Source organism: Loxodonta africana, chromosome 16 (assembly GCF_030014295.1).
Source record: "Loxodonta africana isolate mLoxAfr1 chromosome 16, mLoxAfr1.hap2, whole genome shotgun sequence".
In the NCBI taxonomy this organism is placed as follows: domain Eukaryota; kingdom Metazoa; phylum Chordata; class Mammalia; order Proboscidea; family Elephantidae; genus Loxodonta; species Loxodonta africana.
The window spans coordinates 13,908,786-13,930,010 of record NC_087357.1 but is presented as its reverse complement, the minus strand read 5'-3'; the positions used below and the strand labels follow the sequence as shown (position 1 = coordinate 13,930,010).

General features: G+C 46.3%; 1 protein-coding gene across 7 annotated transcripts in view; it reads right to left on the bottom strand.

Moving 5' to 3' along the window:
• FGFR2 (fibroblast growth factor receptor 2) overlaps window positions 1-21,225 on the bottom strand; it is a 118,874-nt gene that overhangs the window by 11,954 nt on the left and 85,695 nt on the right. For all 7 annotated transcript variants that reach the window (XM_064269223.1, XM_064269221.1, XM_064269224.1 and 4 more), the window contains 4 exons: window positions 15,573-15,724; window positions 12,357-12,478; window positions 9,147-9,257; window positions 7,544-7,734 (listed from right to left, as the gene is read on the bottom strand). In XM_064269223.1, the coding sequence (XP_064125293.1) occupies window positions 7,544-7,734; window positions 9,147-9,257; window positions 12,357-12,478; window positions 15,573-15,724 (576 nt within the window). The remainder of the gene's footprint in view (window positions 1-7,543; window positions 7,735-9,146; window positions 9,258-12,356; window positions 12,479-15,572; window positions 15,725-21,225) is intronic.

Below are 21,225 nucleotides of genomic sequence, written 5' to 3'. Positions count from 1 at the left end.
TGTCTACGTTTCCATATTCTCATGGCTCCAACTCTCCAAAACACAAAAGATCTGCAAGTTCACATCTCCACCCTGGCCTCTCTCCCCAGATCCACGTTCTTGATGGGACATGTCCCCTTAAAGCCCCAAATTCAAGGTCCCAATTCCCCTAATTCTTCTCTTCATCTCTCTTCATTGGAGTCCCTCAATAGTACAAATGGTTAACTGAAAGGCTGGCAGTTCAAGTCCACCTGGAGGTACCTCAGAAGAAAGGGCTGGCAATCTACTTCCAAAAAATCAGACACTGAAAACCCTATGGAGCACAGTTCAACTCTGATATATATGGGGTTACTAAGGAAAAAAAAAAAATTTTTTTTTCCTTATAAGAGAATCGACTGGATGGCAAATGGTTGGTTACTCCCCGAATTCTCCCCTTTGGCTCTTTAATTAGGGAGATACACAGTTGGAATTCTCTACTCATTCCTTTCAAGTCCTGTTGGTTACAACTCCAAAGTGCCTCTCCACTTTGTCCACCTTACTCCCTTCCCACTGCTAATTCCACAGTGCAGACCCTCATCACCACCCAGACCCCTCCTCGTCCCCACACGTGGCCACATTGCCTGCCTACCAGATCTCCATGCTTCTAAGCTCGGCCCATTTCATCTTCCATGCTTCCCACAAATTGTATGTCTGGAAGAACTGATGGTGTCCTTTCCTGGCTTACATCATGGCTAATTCGACTATGAGTGTGTCCACAATCTCAGCCTAGTTCTAGGGCAGCACCTGACCCACACAAAGGGGTCAACCTCTGGGTGCCCACTCAACATCTGCATAGGGGCTGACGTATCTGCTACAGGGCAGCTGACTTACAGCCCTGCTACTCATTCTATGGCCTTCAAAAGGTCAAGTTATTGTACCAGCTATTTCTTTCTTTTCTACAAATAATGTGCTTTTGTAAACTGTTAGAAGTGTTTTCACTGTATTGTTAATATAACAAGATTTCATCATGATACATGTTAACTTGGATCCAAAATCATCGCCCCCTATTTTTGGAAGAGGTAAGATATAAAGAAGCAAACAAACATCCCCAAAAAACGCTTGTACACAGGTCATTGGCGAAGGTTAACTATTATATGGAGGATAGCGTGCTATCAATCCACCTGGTGAAGCTGAAACGGGGCTGGGCTCTGATGGACACTGCAAAAGTCAATTCCAGAAAGGGGCAAGCCAAACTATCTCTGCAGTATAAAAGAGAAATAGTTTCATTCCAGCCTCCCATCTCCTGATCATTTCTTGTTTCCCTCTGTTTGCTTCCGTGCCCCTCTGGACTGGCTAAGATAGAAATGGGAAAGAGGAAAACCACACAAATGTGCCCGTTTCTGGCCAGACAGGAAGCGGGGAATGTGAGAACTGCTCCCAGAAGCTGGCTGTTCCCTGCGATCTCCGGCGGCCGGATCTGGAAGGGGCTGGAGCCCTGTTCCCGCTTTTGGAGGCCTCTTCAAATTGAACTTCCAAGCCCTGGGCCAAGCTCTCCTGGTGATGTGCTCCCTGCAGACTCCAGCCCTGTGTGTCTGGCAAGCTGTGTGGTCAGGACATTCTGGCTTCCCATGCACTCGGCTCCGACCACACATCAGGGCCCAACGGACAGACGCCATCGACGTCACCTCCACCATCTTCTCGGCCGGAGCCCGAGTCCAGCACAAACCCCCTCCTCTCAGGGTGCTAGGAAACACCACAGCCCACTTCCCAGGCTGAACAAGAAAAGACTTGGAGCCACCACCCGAGAAAAAGAAAGCAATTCAAGCCAAGCCAAATTCCTATCATCTGCAGAAATCAAGAGTTGTTCCCCAGCACAGAGGACTGACAATTTTACACTATTAGGACCCTGGGACTGTTTGCAATTCCATTTTTCAACTAGCTGAAGGCATTGGGTCTCTAAGGACTAAAAGCCCGGTGACCCAGACATTGTGCTGGGCACCTTCGCATACCTGATCACATTTAATTCCCATGGCAACTTTATGACGTGGGTAATATTGCACCCATTTTACAGATGGGGAAGATGAGGCTTGCTTTAAAGAAAAAAAACTGTTCAAGGCTAACACCTAGGAGGTTTAACTTTTGGGATTTGGTTAAAAAAGAAACTTAGGAAGTTTTGAGCTAAAGCTAGCAAAGCTTTCACAAGTACACATGAGGCTCACGTATGCCATAACCTAACTGTGTCACTGGGTGCATCTCAGGGTCTCTTCACTTGTCTGTTGCCCCCATGCACCTGAGAGCAGCTTGTGGGCAGGTACTACATGTTCATCTCTATATTTCCAGCACTTGGCACAGAGCCTGACTCATACACGTTTACTGAACTGAATTCATAATTATAATACATCAGCAATCAGCCCACTCGACAGCCCTCTGCCCTTTCCTTCCAGGAGGCAGGTCTGCAGCAAGCTCACTGCTACCCATTGTGGGGGTCTGGTGGGGATTAAAAAAAAAAAGATAGGCCAGGATAAAAGGGACCTGACCCTTTCCCTGCTTCTTCACTTCATTTTCCATCTTCATGAGCAAGCCTTCCATTTTTGGAAGCCGGCTCCTCCCAAGGAGAGCATTCTTAAGATCTTCATCTACTACCGGTTTAAACCTGCTCCAGGTCCTTATTTCCAGGTGGCCTTTGAATCATGAAATGTCCTAAGGACACACTCTTTCCTTCCTTTCATCCTGGGCTGTTATGCAAAGTAGCAGTAATGACCCCACAATGCATTAAACCTATTTCCATCTAGTCAATTCCAACTCATAGCAACCCTATGGGAAAGAGCAAAACTGCCCCATAGGGTTTCGGAAGAGTGGCTGGTAGATTTGAACTGCTGACCTTTTGGTTGGCAGCCAAGCTTTTAACCACTGTGCCACCAGGGCTCCCACGCTGCATTAAGTAGTAATAAAGGCCTTTGGCACACACCCATCTCATTGGCCCTCCCCTAAGAGACAGGTAGGGCTGATCGTGCCCCCTTAATAAAGAAAAATTAAAAAAAGAAAAAAAACGGCTCAGGTCTAACACCTAGGGGTTTAACTGCGTTTGGGATTTGGCTAAAAAAGAAACTTAGTGCAGTTTTGAGCTAAAAATAGCAAAGCTTTTACAAGTAGATGGAGGCTCACCAATGCCGTCACCTAACTACATTTCTGTGTACATCCCAGGGTTTCTTCGCTTGTCTGCACCCCACACACTTACATGGGAAACTGAGGGCAGGAGAATGGGGCGCAGTTTGGTGGAGAGCCCTGGAGGCCTGCGCATAGGACCAGCCCCTTTGCTCCGTGAACCTGCGTGTCCCCATACTGGAAATGAGGACAGTGATTCCGACAAGCCTGGGCTCCAATCTTTCCTGTCACCTCCTCACAGTCCTCAGCATCCTTATCCATGAAATGGGGATTCCAGCCACACCTATTCCAGAGTTGTTCTGAGGGACATTGTAAGATACTGGATGTAAAATACTTGCCACAGTGCCCAGCACTCAAAAAGGGGTACCGTACCTGTACCTGCTGCCGTCAAGGTGATCCCTACTCATAGCGACCTCATAGGACAGAGTAGAACTGCCCCCATAGGGTTTCCAAGGAGCAGCTGGTAGATTCGAACTGCCAACCTTCTGGTTAGCAGAACTCTTAACCACTGCAACACCAGGGCTCCCAAAAAGGGGTAGTGATTAATAACAACAATAATCACTATTATCACAACGCCATCAATAAGGGTACGTCCATTCTGGAATGCTAAAAGGACATTTCGTCCATTCCATGGAGTTCATTGGACTCTTAGTTCTCTTTCAGTGGACCCAGCAGCTCCAAAATGCGGAAGATCCCTGAGTGCCCAGGGCTGGCAGTGGACAGTGAGACCCGCCAGGCCCCCATGTGCCAGACCCAAAGTCCACGCCTCTATCGCCTGCACTTCCAGCCAATCTCTAGATTCTGAAGTTTCTTGGTTTTGACTCCAAGCTTCCATCCTCCCTCTCAGTCTGCCCAGGTGGCCTCATCCATCCCGTGACTTTAAATTACCCCTTCTTTTGCTGGCTACAAACTAACTCCGCCCAGACCTCAGGGCTGAGCTTCAGCCTGTAGCTCCAACTTCCTGGCTGATGTCTCACCTTGATGATCTCTGTAAAGACATGTACAAGATGAGCTCTTGATTTCCCACCAAGGCCTATTTCTCCCCCAGTCGCCCTCATTTGGGAAACGGTGCCACCAGCTAATTTCTCAAGATGGAAATCCAGGAGTCATTCTTGATCTTTCTCCCCCCAACGCCCAATATCTGGTCAATCCACTACCTGTCCTAATATAAACATATATCCCAAAGCAATCTGTTTTTCCACATCTTCTGCACAATAATTCTGGTCCAAATTACATCCCCTTTCTCATGGACTCACTCGCTTCCAATCTGTTGAACAAGCGGCACCAAGAGCAACATCCACACTCCCTGCCTGGGTCTTGATGGGCCAGCATAACCAGGTCTCTGCCTCATCTCCAGCCATTCCTCATGCTCTTCTCTCTCTGCACCATTTCCCTCCCTAGACTCTACACACACTGTACCCCTCTGCCCTGACCACCCGAGTTCCCCTCCCTGACCACCCGAGTGCCCCTCCCCTGACCACCCGAGTTCCCCCACTATCCCCAATAATGTACCACTGGTTTCCTCCACAGTGCCTTTCTCTACTTACATGTTTTTTTTAATGGTGGTAAAATATATATAACACTTGCTGTTTCAACCATTTTTATGTGTACAATCCAGTGACACTGACTACACACACCAAGCTGTGCGACCATCACCATTATCTGTGTCCAAATAACACTGATTCCTTATTCCACATGCACTGTCAATCCCTCCTACTGTCGCCCCGTGGTTCCTGCCCCAAGAGGTCAAGGACTCTATGTCCATTTGTCTGTCTCACCTCAGTGCCTGCCCAACTGTGGGCCTGAGACATCAGAGGTGCTCAGGGAGTTTTTGTTGAAGGAATGAATAAAAGAGCCAAGCTAGCCCTCCCACTACCTTTGTATTAGTAGCAACGCCCTGGGTGGTGCAGTGAACGTGCTCAGCTGCTAACCTAAAGGTTGGAGGTTCAAGTCCACCCAGAGGCACCTCGGAAGAAAGGCCTGGCAATCCACTTCCGAAAATTCAAGTCACTGGAAACCCTATGGAGCACAGCTCTGCTCTGACACACATGGAGTCACCATGAGTCAGAGTCAACGTGACTACAACTGGTTTAACAATACTCTCCTGGGCATAAAAAATCCTTCCCCTCTCCCACAGAGGAAAAGCATAGAGTGGCCATGACCAGAGGCTCAAAACGAGCAGCCTACAGATAGACTGCTACCAGCTCTTGCTTTAGGAACATTCTAAAGCTACAGAAAAGGTGAAACAGTGTACTAGATAGCCATGTCTGTCAGATTTACTTTTTATGCGTGCTCTCTCTCCACACCCACACCCCCCTTCCATACGTCTTAGGGCTGAACCATCTGAAAGCAAGCCACAGATATCACTAATAATTCACGAAACACTTCAGCACGTGTTTCTCACCTTAACACCATCCCATGACCACCAGCCCCCAAAGTTAACAATGACACAGTAATATTATCTAATCTACAGTGCATAATCAAGTTTTAATTGTTCATAAATGTTTATAAAGGCTGCCCTCCACAGTCTGGCCCTATCCGGGACCCCATCCAGGGTCAAACGTTACATTCAGTTCCCAGGTTCTCTTTAAACCAAAAAAACCCATAACTGTCAAGTCAATTCCGACTCATAGCAACCCTAGAGGACAGAGTAGAGCTGCCCCATAAGGTTTCTAAGGCTGTTTAAGTCTTGACGGGAGCAGGCTGCCACAGCTTTGTCCTGTGGAGCAGCTGGTGGGTTTGAACCGCTGCCCTTTCAGATAGCAGCCAAGCGCTTTAACTGCTGTGCTACCAAGGGCTCCTCAGGTTCTCTTTAGTCCCCTTTAATCTGAAACGATCTCCCCACCATCTTTTGTCATTCATGACACTGATATTCTGAAGCAATGTCTTGTAGAGCATGTCACATGCAGGATCTGTCTCATCGTTGCCTCGTGATTAAGGCGTTGTTGATTGGCAAACCCCACTGTGTACGTGCGCACAGGCACACACAACCACGCAACTCAAAACTGGTTTTTAATTAGTTTCCAAAATCTATAAAGCGGGAGATGTTACAAGAAAATCCGACAAAGTCTTTTGTTTTGTTTTCCCATCACCGCCCTCCATTTCCAAGAGCTTTTCATCACCCCATACAGAAACTTGTTGCCTGTTCGTCAATGACTCCTGCTCCCCTCTCCCTCCCACCCAGGTAACCAATAACAAACCTTGGTCTCTATGCACTTGCCTATTCTAGGTAGTCCATCTAAATGGGATCATACAATATTTGTCCTTTTGTGTCTGACTTACGTCACTCAGCATAGTGTTTTCAGGTTCATTCGTATCAGAGCATATACCAGAATTTCATTTCTATTTAAAACTGAGTAATATTTCATGATAAGTATACACCACGTGAAAAAGTCTTAAACTTCAGACTCTCTTGGGAAAAAAATAGAACAGAAAATGTCGTGACTCGGGGCTCGGTTTCTGCGTGGCCATAGGCACTGTGCTGCCCGCGAATCCTCCACTCAGCGGGATCTGATGGGGCTGCCTGGCTCCTTCTGCCAGGGCCCCTGTGGGGACCTGAGTCTGTAACCCTGTCCCAGATTCAGGCAGCAGAGGTCCCCGGGTGGGAGGGGCTACGCCCCCTCCCCCCAGGGCTCTCACCTTTTCAGGGACCTGAGAAATTCCTGCCACTGTATCCAGGTGTCCAGGTACAGACGAGCTGACCTTGCCTCTGCCTAAGGAGAGACTTCTGTACCTCCCTCTCCCAGAATGGGGCTGAGAGAGGGTGTCTTTGGTTCTCAACGCCCCGGAGGACATCTGGACACCTGTCTAACTGCTTTCAGAATACCTCACATGTTTGAAGTTCCACTGTAAGAGACAAGCTTGGAATGCCTGCGATTCACCTCAGGGGACCTGGCTGACTTCTAACCGTGGAGGGTCACCCACTGAATCAGACGAAATAAACCCTAGTACTCAGGACTCAATGTTCTAAAATTTTCCTTCACATCATCTTCAGTCTTAGAATACAGAACGCCATTTCAAACTCAAAACCCTAAACACAAGACCCAATGTCTGTGGCCAAAACCTTCATAGCCTCAACACAAATGATGCCAGAAAACCATCAGAGTTAGACGGCATGCCACCTAAACCCGTGGTTCTCCACCTCCGGAGAGCCGAGTTGGAGGAGGGCCACACCCGGCCCTGTTCTCAGGGAAGAGTCATCTTTTCTGCCCACGTCTGAAGTGCTGCTATAGGTTACGAGGCTGTTTGGCTTTTAAGGAGTTCATTAAACCCTAACGTGAATAATGCAACAAATATTTTCCAGGTTGTACAAGACATGTGAGGGCTTGATTCAGTGAATAAGCACATCCCAACTGCCTACATTCTTCAAAGACATTTTTAGCTGGATCACACCCAGCCAAGTCGAATGTGAAGGACTCACTTTTTGGGAAGCCAAGTACTCCATGCCTCTGGCCAGCTGGTATGTGCACGACACCAAGTCCTTGAAGGTCATCTGTTCCTCAGGAACGCGGTTGATGTCGTAGGAGTACTCCATCCCAGGGGGCCTGCGGGCACGCAGGTACTCGCGGAGGTTACCCTTCGAGGCGTACTCCACTATGACAAAGAGTGGGCCTGTTGATGGAGAAGACAGCTCCCTAAGGCAGGGAACCTAGGATCTGCCCATGGGCAGCTCAGCAAGTGATTCTTAGTTATTATAGCCCAGTACTCTTTGTTTGGTTCTTCTAAATATTTAACATGTGGAGAAGCACACAAACTTAGAATACTCGCATTGTAAGCTCCCCAAATGATAATCAACACTTCATCATGACAGCCTCAAAAGTCTTCAAAAAATAAAGCAAAGATACAGTTGGCATGGTCTTTCACCACCATTCCCACACTCTCACCAGTACCCTCCTCAAAAGCAGCTGCCATCATAAATTGGATCCCACCAGTATGTCCTTCCAATTCATTTTAAATATTTTTACACCCAGACATGTATTCTTTTTAATCACATAAGTGAATGAGATACAGCTCTGTAACACTTTTTGCCCACCTAGTATCCTTGTAGAACTCAGTTAGGCTGAGAAAATAAATCCAGATGTTTCTATTATATAAACACACCACACTGGGTTGACCCATTCCCCTACTCACGGGCACTTACACGGCTTGCAGTTTGGGGCTACAGACAACAGTGCACAGTGAACACTCCTGTACAGGTTTCCTTATACACATGTGCAATCAGCTCTCCATGGTAGAGACAAGAGGCTGGCAAACTACAGCCACAGGCCAAATCCGGCCCACGGCCTGTTACTGTAAATACATTTTTTGGGAACACGGCCAGGCCCGTTCACTTATGGATTGCCTATGGCTGGTTTCTCACTACATCAGCAGAGATCAGTCGCTGTGACAAAGACCGTCTGGCCTGCAAAGCCTAAAATATTTACTTTCTGGCCCTTTACATAAAAAGTTTGCCAGCCCCGATAACAGGCCTAAAACGAAAAGCTACTAAGTAAAAGACAGGCATTTTGGAGTTTATTAATGACTATTGGATTGTTTCTCAAAGCGCCAGTAAGTACAACAATGAGAGAAGCTGGGGTCTCTCTCCCCTAAGGAAGATAATAAGCTCCTTCCTACCACTGTCCCCTCTTTTTACCCTACTCTTGGAAGCTTGGCCATCGTTTGCCCTTAGCAAGATGTCAATGCCTCTACCCCCATAGGGAGGGAGGAAAGACCCCTGCAACCAAAACATAGGGTCTGATTTGGAAGACCGCCCTCGGCACATATAAAACAAAAGGGCGGGTCAGGGGACGGCCTTTTCCAATCCACACTTGTGGTCCTGACCTAGAAACGCCAGACTCCTCCAGCCCCCACAGCCCTCTTTGTGCTTGTGGCTGGATACCTCTTCCCCAGGGGATTTAAAAGGAAGTGTAAGCAAGCGTTTGAGGTGCCCCGGGCGCGGGTTCCAAAAGCCCAACAGTTTCTAAAATGATTCTAACATTACACCGCGGAGTGTTTGCAGGAAAGCACTTCTCCCTCCTACTCACCATCCTGCGTACAGGCTCCCAGGAGATTGATGATGTTTTTGTGTTTTCCAATCATCTTCATCATCTCCATCTCTGACACCAGATCGGAAAGGTCTTTCTCTGTGGCATCATCTGCAAACATCAGGAAGTTAAAAATCAGTTCATTTCCTTGAGCTCATCGGCCATCACTGTTGTTATCAGCTGCTGTCGAGCCAGCCCCCGCCTCATGGCGACCCCACACACAACGGGGATGGACCACCACTGTGATCCACAGTTTTCACTGGCTGATTTTTGGAATTGGATCACCAGTCCTTTCTCCCTAGTCTGTCTTAGTCTGGAAGCCCCACTGAAATCTGTTCAGCATGACAGCAACACAAGCCTCTAGTGAGGCTCCAGGTGGCTGTGCTTATGGTGCACTGGCCAGGAACTGAACCCAGGTCTCCCGAGTAGAAGGCAAGAATTCTACCAGTGAACTACCACTGCTTCTCTCCCATCACTTTAAAAAAAAAAACACTGTTATTGAGTCATTTCCGACTCAGAGTGACTCTACAGGACAGAGCAGAGCTGCCCCATGGGGTTTCCAGGCTGTAATCTTTACAGAAGCAGACTGCCACATCTTTCTCCCGCGGAGCGGCTGGTGAGTTCAAAGTGCCAACCATTTGGTCAGCAGCTGAGCACTTAACCATTATGCCATCAGGGCTCCTTTTGCCACCGCTATTAGATGCTAAGAACCTGGTTAAAACGGTGTGAAGCAGAAATGACTTTCCCAATTTTCTAGCCTCACCTCCATCAATTATCAGCGAAGGGAGAAAGGTCCAACAGGACTCTGAGCCGCTCCATGTCAAGCAGCTGATTTGGGGTCAGTGGGGTCCAGCCCTCTGATGCTAAGGCCAGTTCTTTTCCAGCAAACTTCACAAATGGGAGCATGCTTCCCCCTATCATAAAATGGTCCTATTCTCTGGCATATCTGAAGTGCCTTGGGAAACCACATCCCACACGGTGCCTGAAAGCAACACCGAGAACATGGAGAGAAAAGGACCAAGATGGGAGCATCTCAAATCTCTACCCAATTTCTCCAAGAGTTCCTGCCTGCCCCGAACCCGCTCGGCCCTGTAAGCATTCACAGATAGGCTCAGGGCCCACCCTGTGACTGTGAGCAAACTGAGTGCGTACAGGTGCATTCGAAGGGGACGGAGATCCATGGTTTCCACTGGCTTCTCAAAGGGGCTGCGATTCTCATCCTAAGAAAAAGTTTATAAACCTCTCTTTATCATTTCCAGCAGGAATGGCTTACGTCCAACGCCATGGGCTCACAGCTAGCTTCTAATAAGGCAAGACTCTTCCCATATGCCCCTCTTCAAGCTAATTCAACACGGAAAAGACCTGGGCATATTTAAAAAAAATGAAATAGGGACACAAACAGGAACCACGTTGAAAAGAAAGGTGTTTTCAGCTTCACAAAACCTACACTGATGGTCTTAGACAATGAGCCTCCTGCCACGCAGGGGGAGGCTCACCGGTGGATCCACCTCTCCACATGTCCTCCTCTCTTGAGGCTCTCAGCAGCAAAAAAAAAAAAAACAACACGCCACAGGGCTCTGAGGCTAAGGGCTTACTACGTCCTAAAGGGGAAAGCCAGTCTTGGCGTCACAGGACAGGCATAACTCCCAGATCCCCCTTTCTGCAATCTGAGCACCCCAAACGAAAATCAGAAGTTCTGCTCAAAGAGAAGCAAAGGCGGGGTCTCCTTGCACCTACCCCTAGTATGCGGCCAGGGTCTGCCGGCTGGTGCTGCCCAACAGAGCCACCGGGTACAGCCCACACCACACTGTCATGTACGAAGGCAAGGGGAGAAGAGAAAAGAAAGGTCCAGGCCACACAGGGTGGGCACAGGGGGCTGCCTCTGTCGGTGGTACCAAGGCACCTGGGCGAGAGCGCAGAGTTCTCTCCTCGCCATCAAACTCCAAGATGGGGACCACCTCAAAACATCCTAGTTTTCCTTGGGACATATCATAGCTTGGTAGCTGAAAGATCTACTTCTCTTCGGAAGAGATGACTATCCCAGGAGAACCCACGGAGGAAAGGAACAGTGTACCTACAATGTGTCAGGTACCCCACCTCCCATAGACAGATCTCTCTATTGGGTATGTGGGAAAATGTGGCTTAGGGCTGGGATCTCCTTTCCTGAGGTTCCTACAACAGGATTTATGATGTGACCGTTCCCTATAACGCCTCTTGTAAAAGAATACCGAGGGAAGAATAAGTTAATGGTTAAAAGTCCTTTAAGTTTCTTGGATGTGGGTATGAAGCAGGATTGAAGGGTTAATACAGAAACATTCAGACTTCCATGAAAGCAACCTGACGTCTACATCTCAGGATAACTGTTTTACATGTTCCAGAAGGTTCTGCACCAACACCAATCCTGTTAGTTCCTTTTCAGCTTTCTAAGTGACTCTCCCAGACCAGTGTCACATCTGCTTTGCTCCTCCCAGAAGAGACGCCATGGCCTCCATTCCCCTAAGCCTCCTTATTGTAGTCGTTAGGTCCTGTGGAGCTGGCTCCAGTTATGGCATCCTTATGTATAACAGAACAAAACATTGCCCAGTACTGTGCCATCTCCATGAGCTTAGATATGGTTCAGTCCGTTTTCGAGGCTATTTGTGTCAATCCATCTCATTGAGGATCTTCCCCATTTTCGCTGACCCTCTACTTTACTAAACATGATGTCCTTTTTTTTAGCGATTGGTCTTTCCTGATGGCATGTCCAAAACAAGCAAGACAAAGCTTCGCTATCCTCGCTTCTAGGGAACATTCCCGTTGTGTGTCTTCTAAGACGACAAGCCTCCTTGCTCCCTCCAAAAATGCCAATTTTCCAACTTAGAAAATTAAGTAGATCCATCATGCCAATCCCCACCTACCCTAACCAATCCTATGTGAGTGAACTTTCTAAGCACACAGAATATGGGAGGAATGAAGACACAGAGTCATCTACAAGAAGTCAAAGCACAACAGAATCCAGGAGGCTACCACTTTCTAACAACACTGGCTTTTCTTTTTTGTAAGCACACGCAGCTCAAGATAAATAGTCTGTCCAAGATGCTGATTTATTCTGAAAACTTCTCAACCTCGAGGTCAACTATGTGCTCTCTGACCCCCTGCCATGATAGAGCTCAAATACCAGCAGAGGGACATTCTTGATAAGATGGTCCACCTTTCCCAACCCCCACTCACCTTTCAACATCTTCACAGCCACAGTGACTGCTTCCTTGGGCTTCTCTTTGTCGATTCCCACTGCTTCAGCCATGACAACTTGCCCAAAGCAACCTTCCCCCAGGGGTTTGCCCAGCGTCAGCCTAAACATGTAAATAGGGGATTAGCACACAGCATCTGGCTGAGGGGTGCAGAGAGTGGAATTCCAGAACTAAATATAAAAATCTTTCAGCGGCTTGCTGAAGCATGGAGCGTTTATCATATGGAACTAATGAGACCTGAGGTACACGCGTGCGTGCGTATTTTCTTAGTGACGTTTTAGAGAATGTCAATTACTGGTTGAACAGCTATTATATTTCACGTAGGTATTCTCGATTTATTTTCTTTACGGAAGGCATCCTTGCTAGTGAGGTGGTCAGCTTTCCCAAATGTCAACAACAAGGAGTTTTGATCTTGGGCCAATGAAATATGCATAATTTAGAATGTCTCAAAAGAAAAAACTTAAAGCAATTCTTATTTTTCATCCCTGTGAACTGGAGGCTTTAAAATCACTACTATTCAAATACCAGTGGATTTTACGGTCACATTTCCTGCCAAGTGACATGATATGAATCTTAAACACATTTTCCAGGAACCTCTAATTTTTCACGAAAGAAAAAACAAAAAGCTGGAAGATGGGAGGTAGTACTTTTGTGAAATAATGTTTCAGAAATCCTACGACAACCCACAATTAATAATGAAGAAAACCCGAACTGAATCCAACAAGTATCCTAAATTTCCAAGCGCGGAAAATCTCTTCACGTCATACTAATAGCCACGTGTTGTCCTAAGGTGTTCTAGGACACCAACAGAACGGAGACGTCTTTGGAATACTTATGAGTGTAGTTTTGTAACTTAAGTACAACATAGCCCAATATTGAGCTACCATCAGTAAACAGCATTTAAGGTAAGTACACACCAGTTTGAAAAGGTTCAACATTAAGACTGAGGGCAGCGTATGCTATGCTGAGGTCATTCCATTTCTACCTAGAGCTAAAATTAAATTTAACGTCTTGGCAGAAAATAAACATTTGCATTGGAAAAGCGGCTAATTTATGTCCTACTGCCCCGCTACACAAGCCTGACAATCCTTCCTTTGTGTAACTTTTGCCCCAATCTAATAAACTGCTTCTAAATAGCCTTCATTCATTGGAAATTTGCTCCACCTACGTTTGTACTGAACGCTGTTTTGAAATGTTTAGCACTCAGATTTTCCACACTCCGGGAACCCCTCGGGTGGGAGCTAATGGTTCAGCGCACACAGACGCCCACTGTTGACTGAGGTGTCACAGGTGGCAAAAGCTATGGGCTGAACCTGGGAAAGGCAACAGCTCCCCAATTCAGTCATATACAGCAGGAATGTACAAATGAGCTGACCTGCTTGTATAATCAGCCACATGAGCTGGGAGGGCTCATGAGAAACACTCCTTTTTTCTCTCCACATTCTACAGGTAAAGAAACAATTCTTTGTGTTTTCTCCGGGGCCTCACCAGTAAGTCCCCAATAAACATGTCTTGAATCAATGGAAGGATGGACGGATAGATGCATGGTCTTTTCACTACAGTACACAAATAAACTGGAAATTACATCAATTAATGCTTTAACTGAATGAGAACCGGACAATGACTCGGTTCTAGCTTATGGTATATGTTCATGTCTCTAAACTGGCCACTGGGAAACACACTGGTGCAGCATATATGGTGTATGCCCTGTGGTGTATATAGGCGCAGTGTACAAAGATGCTGTGTTGTATGAAGCAAAACTGCAAGCTACCTCTCCTCCCAAACACAGTTGGCCCTATCCAGGGTCTGGGAAAGCTTATCTTTGATTTCCAAACTTACATATGAGCTCCTTTTGTAGTAACTACACAATTCTTTAACATAACCTCTGAGACCCATTACCCACTGTCATCGAGTTGATTCTGACTCATAGTGACCCTACAGAACAGAGTTGAACTGCCCTATAGGGTTTTCAAGGAACAGCTGGGGGATTTGAACTGTCAACCATTTGGTCAGCAGCCATAGCTCACTGTAGCTCTTAACCACTGTGCCACCGGGGCTCCTAACCTCTGAGAGATACTGCAAATATCAAAGCAAAGAGGCGAGCTGTATAAAAAAGCAAGTCGAGAGTTTATTCCAGTTTATAGGGTGCAGAAATACAGTTAGTATTTCCATATTCTATTACTCTAAGATATTTGGACTCTAATTCCTATAAGAGATACCCCAGAAGTGAGCTGAGGGCCCTTCAATGACCATCCCATCTTATCTCAGGGGTGGGTCTGGGGGATGCTTCCTGTCTAGAGGATGGTGGGCTCATAGCCAAGATCTGCTCACTCCCTCTGTGACCAGCACAACCATTCTCCTGGGGCCTGCAGTCCAGAGCTCCCAGGTTACCAGTACATGACACGAAGGGAAAAGGAAACGCATAGAAGCCAAGAAGCATGCTCGCTCCTGAGAGGTACCATGACCCTCAGTTTACAGGGCTGAAGACCAAAAATCAGGAGACTCACCCAAGGCTGCCCAGCTACTGGCTGGCAACATGACAGAGCCGAAAGCAAGTGGGCGTCAAGCCAGAGCAGAGATCCACAAGTCCACACCACCACCTTCTGCAGAGCTCAGGCAGCCAGGCTCAGGCTGAATACCTGATGATACCTCTGTATCATCCAACAAGGAAAATATTATGGACCACTGGAAACGAGGTGTCAGGCGACAATTTGAAGCTTCGCGGCTTGATATTACATTGATAACCTTTGAAAACAGCAACACTGGGGGATGTTTCACTAGGCAATTTACTTTCTACACCTAATTCTCCACAGAAGTCAACTATACAAGAGTCATGTTCTCGTAACCAAGAGATTGAATGTCAGGTGTGTTTTATAAATTGGATAACTCCAAGTTTATTCCACTTGACTGAGTTTGAATGGTCTAGAAATTACAAAAATGCTAGCCAGATAGCATCCTCTTAGGGGGCCAGCCATGGCTCCACAGCTCTCCTTTAAGAAAGTTATCAAAACAAAAAAGGAATCAATTCTTCTATTTTCCAGGAGTTGGCTATTTAGAAACACAATCTCACTCACTCGTGTTGACATTGTCCAAGCAAGACCTTTGCAGCTGAAGGTCGTAAAATGAAAATGTCAATCCAATACACCCATGTGTATCCAAGTCTCCACTAGGAGATGTTCCCAGGAGAGGTACTCACTTATCTCTTGGAAACTCCCATTTTGGATCCTCTGGCAATTCGTACTCAGAGACCCCTGCCAACATGGGCGTGTCTGCTGTTGAGGAGAGGCGTGTTGTTATCCTCACCAGTGGGGTGTTGGAGTTCATGGAGGAGCTGGACTCGGCAGAAACCTGGATACAAAATGCAAAGCCACAGATGTAATCCTGGCTCCACCTCTGATGGTTAGAAACCCACAGGAGCCCAGCCAGAGACTCAATGATGAGAAAGGAGGGTGGGGGCTGGTCAAAGCCATGAGCTTGGGCCAAAATGAAAATCACTGGATTCCAAAGCCTCTGTCCTTCCCTCCTACGCAGTAGTAGATTCAAATTATATGGTCCTAAGGTCAAATTTTCAAACAAAATTTTTATACAGTTTTTGATCAAAATGTCAGTCTTCTTCCTGTCCTAATTCTTCATGACTGTCACTTGTGGGCATGTGGACAGACCTCAATGGTGTCATTATTGCCTTTTTACCTGTACATCAATGATAATCAATCTGCCATTAGATCCACTCAGATCACTGATCAATACCAGGCTTCTGAAATTTGATGAAAACTTTCAGAAAATCAGCTCTCTAATACTTGGTTTTTCTTTTTGAATTAAAGTAGAATATCTCAAGATCTAGGGTTTGAAGGTAAAAGGCAGGTAGGAACTGATCCGTTTTTCTCCAAGTCCTTTTATTCACGGCAACCTGAGACCCAAGTGCTGGGAGCCATTCTCTGATTAATGACATCGAACGCTTCCAACCGGAAACACAACTCTTGCTCTTCTCCCCAGCCCTTCTGGGAACTTAGATGTCCATGTTGGGAGGTGAAAATGGGCCACCATTTGTCAACTCTGGTTTCAAAAACCAGTGAATCGAAGTGGGACAAAGAGTTAAGGGAAAGAAACATACATCTTTATTCAGTCATGTGGGAGAGTTCCTGTCCCACCTGGCAGCATGCGGGGCTTCATCGGGTTATTTCCTGGTTTTCCCTGACCCATTCGGTTCCGTATCCAACAAATTGGTTATTTCTCAAATATACTATCTTTCCTTTGCTAGCGTCTGTGGATGGAAACCACATGAGAGCCTTCCTGAAGGCCACTTCTGAGGATTAGATTATACACAACCTCGGTCAGATTGCAGGTTGCTGGAACAAAGCCTTATTCTAAGCCACAAACAAGAGAGTTACAACATGAGGTCAAATATGACCCATCAAAGCAGCTCACTAGCCCACCTTTGGTTCTGCCCCCACCTGACTGCCCAGCTCATTAGTACTTCCCAGCTACGCTTACAAACACCTTTTAAACCAAGGTGGCTAAAAATGAGTAGAGATGAATACACTTAGTTGAGGTGAGCTTGTACCAGGCGGAACCTGGACTATCCTCAGGGGAATCAGATGACCCGTGCTTCTCTGGATACTTCTTATTTGGAAAACCTCGATTCTCCCTTTTGTGAACCCAGCTGAATATGAAACCTGAAAAGATGCCTGTTCGTCTGGGGTCTTAAATGCTAACAAGCAGCCAGCTGAGTATGAAACCTGAAAAGATGCCTGTTCGTCTGGGGTCTTAAATGCTAACAAGCAGCCATCTAAGATGCATCAATTGCTTTCAACCCAGCTGGATCAAAGAAGAATGAAGAACACCAAGGTCACACGATAACTATGAGCCTAAGAGACAGAAAGGGCCACATGAACCAGAGACTTACATCATCCTGAGACCAGAAGAACTAGATGGTGCCCGGCCACAACCGATGACTGCCCTGACCGGGAGCACGACAGAGAACCCGAGGGAGCAGGAGAACAGTGGGATGCAGACCCCAAATTCTCATAAAAAGACCAGACTTAATGGTCTGACTGAGACTAGAAGAATCCCAGCGGTCATGGTCCCCAAACCTTCTGTTGGCCCAGGACAGGAACCATTCCCGAAGACAACTCATCAGACATGGAAGGGACTGGACAATGGGTGGGAGAGAGATGCTGATGAAGAGTGAGCTACCTGGATCAGGTGGACACTTGAGACTGTGTTGGCATCTCCTGTCTGGAGGGGAGATGGGAGCATAGAGAGGGTTAGAAATTGGCAAAACGGTCACGATAGGAGAGGCTGGAAGGAGGGAGCGGGCTGACTCATTACGGGGAGAGTAAGTGGGAGTATGGAATAAGGTGTATATAAGCTTATAGGTGACAGACTGACTTGATTTGTAAACTTTCACTTAAAGCACAATAAAAATTATTTAAAAAAAAAAAAGATGCCTGTTATGGATTGAACTGTGTCCCCCAAAATGGTATGCTGAAGTACTAACCCCCAATACCTTTGAATGTGACCTTATTTGGAAATAGGGTCCTTGCAAATGTAATCAAGTCAAGATTAGATCATGAGGGTGGGCGCTAATCCAATAGGACTGGTGTCCTTACAAGGGAAAATAGAAGAGACAGACAGGGAGAGCACCATGTGACAATGACGGACACAGGTCTTAGAGCAATACATCTACAAGCCAAGGAACACCAAGGACTGCCGGCAATGCCCAAAGCTAAGAGAAGGGGATGGAGCCTTCAGATAGCATGGCCCTGCCAACACCTGGATTTTGGACTTCTAGCCCCCAGAACCGTGAGACAATAAACCTATATTGGTTACAGCCACCCAGTTTGCAGCAATTTGTTATAGCAGCCCTGGGATACAAATACAGTACTTAAGAACGAATTGGGGAAAAAAAATATTTTTTTAGGACTAGGAAGTTGGTTTCAATACTAAAATGGAGCAGGCAATTTTCAACAGAATTTCCGTTCTCTTTTGCGGCTGAGGGTCTCACACCCAAGGGTCTGAGTCACATGGGCAAATGGAGAAGCAAGCAGAAAAAGACAAGAAGGAAAATGTGTGAACTCATGTAGGGGATATCCACCCCCTCTCCCGCCACTGATGAGAAGGACTAGGCTGGAATACCCTGAGGCAAAATAGACACCAATCTCAAAGTCCCCGTCACAGAGTCCACGTGCTGTCCAACCTCACCATCAGGACACATCAGAGACCAAAGACTTTCAGATGGCATCTCCAAGATTTCCACTGGCCATGTATACACTCTGAGCGCCATCATGGAGAAGGGCATCAGAAAGACTCCGCCATGGGTTTGACCAAAGATGCCTTCCCAAATCCTAATGCCCATCGAGTTCCTTCTGTATCTAGGCCATGAGCTATGGATGCAAAAGGTCTCTGGGAGGCTACTGTTTTCAAAGACAAGAAGGTCTTCTGGGAAGTTCTTCCACATGAACAGGTAAAAAACACCACTAAGCACAGTGGGAGCTTGTGCTTGAAGATCACGAACAAGAAGACTCAGCCAAAAGAATAAAGACTGGCCTAGCAGTGGGTGAAGCAGTCCAGGCCCAACATGGCTGAGGCAGGCAGACTCCACACCCGGGACTCCTCTGTATGCCAGCAGCGTACATAGCCCATAATTACCGGCCCGGCAGAGTTCGCAGAACTCCACCATTGAGGTGCGTGGCGTACTGGAATTGATGGAGAAGAAATGGACTGGAAAATCATTGGGGGAACAGTTCCGGGTGAAGTTAACACAACCAGAAAGCAGAGGGCTCTCCAAGCTTCTGTGCCTTGTCCCTGCAAACCCATCGCTCTCATCAATGAGCTTACAGAATATGATAGGAGAAAGCGGCCCTCCCACGGTGAGAACACACACCTTTAAAATAAGTGTCTGAAGGATATATAAGAGACTTAGCAGCGGTAACCTTTGGGGAGAGAGATTAGGGGTTAGGGAAGAGGAAAGAAAATATTTCTTATTTCAGAACTTTCTAGACCATCTGAATTTTATTGCTGCGTATACGTATTCCTTACGTTTTTGAAAAAGTACTTTCTTTAAAAATAGCAGTATCTTTTTTTTTTTTTTTTAAGATAATAAGGCTCTGAATGGAGGCATGGCATGGGGGGAAGGAAACGGAGGGTCTTATGTCTTACTAGAAGTAAAATATACCGACTTCTAAAATGAGTTTAAAACTACAAGACTTTTGCCTTTATCCCTCCTTCTGCTACCAGGCTGGGTTTTCTGGCATCTCTGCATCATTTGACACGGGTACTCCTGTGACTAAAACCAGGTGCCATGAAGTCCACCCCAGCTCACGGCAACCCCACATGTGTTACAGTAGAACTGTGCTCCCTAGGGTTTTCAATGGCTGAGTTTTCAGAAGTAGATCACCAGACCTTTCTCCCAAGGTACCGCTGGGTGGACGCAAACCACCAAACTTTTAGTCAGCAACCAAGCGTGTTAACCATTTGCACCACCCAGGGACTCCCAAATATGGCTTAACCAAAAACAAAAAAACCCTGTTGTCATCGAGTCCATTAGCGACCCAGAACAACCCTAGAGGACAGAGTAGAACGTCCCCCTAGTGTTTCCAAGGCGCGACTGGTCGATTTGAACTGCTGACCTTTTGGTTAGCACCCATATCACTTAACCACTGCACTACCAGGGCTTCAAATATGACTTAGGGGTTGTGTAAGAACAGAAAAACTTAATGTTCAGCCTACAGTTAACTGCTCTGCCATTAACCTACGACCCGAAAAGAATCTTTACCCACAAACCCTGGACAAAAGTTCACACGGACACACTTTCCCCCAGAGTATTCCAACAAAGTTTTAACGTGAACGCTTTTAAAGTGGAAACCCTTTACAAACTTTGTTGTTATTAAAAGTAATTGTATTTACAAAAAGGATAACTTATGGAAATTCTTGTGCACATTAAAAGCAGAGCCTCAGATTAAATGTACAAATCTGGAAAAGATTTTTGTAAAAACACAAAGGGAAAAGGGTAAGAAAATGCCAAAAGTATAAGAAACTACATAATTCTATCATTCTGTCTATTGAGGTACATCTTAATTTTCCCTCCATGCATTTTTACTATGCTTTTAAAATCCTCTCTGGGACTGGCTTTCTCATCACCGTGTCTTACCCTGAGCGCTAACCTGTTCTGAGGCCTGGCGCTGTGCCTTGCAGGCAATCCCTCCACACAACGCCACATTTCACCCAAGTCCCTTCCCCAATGCCACAACCCTCCAGAAATTTCCACTGCCAATCTCCGAGAGCCTTCTCATTTAAACTACCACTTTCTTCCCTTTTGTACAAAGCCATCATCTTCCCTCTTAGATATTCTTCTTCAATTCTGAGTTTTCCTTTTTTACTAATTTGAAAATATTCCACTGATCGAAATACATAAGTTATTTATAAATGCGAAACGCTAACACTGTAATCAACTATTTTCCCTCTTCCAAATCCTGACAAGCATTGTTTTTTCAAAGGCACTTATTTTTACCGTCTCTAATGCAGCTTCCTCACTTTCAGGAATCTCTTTCGTACATTTCCACAGTACATGTGGGAGACTAAGAAAGGCAGTGTTTTCCCCCCCTTTGTTTTTAAAGGGCCACCAAGAAAGAGTGTTATCTCTTTATACTAGATTAGATTTCTAAACCCAGAGGAGGCTTCGCAGAGAACAGAGCAAGCAAAAGCAAAGATGCCTCAGGGGACAGTGATTACTATTTGTATGTTTATTCCTGAGGACTGGGCCACAGTTTAACAAACCCTGTGACTATTAGTTAGGCTGTGGGTCAAGTTCCTGGTCTAAACCAGAAAATGAGGCCCTGGAGTTAAGGTCC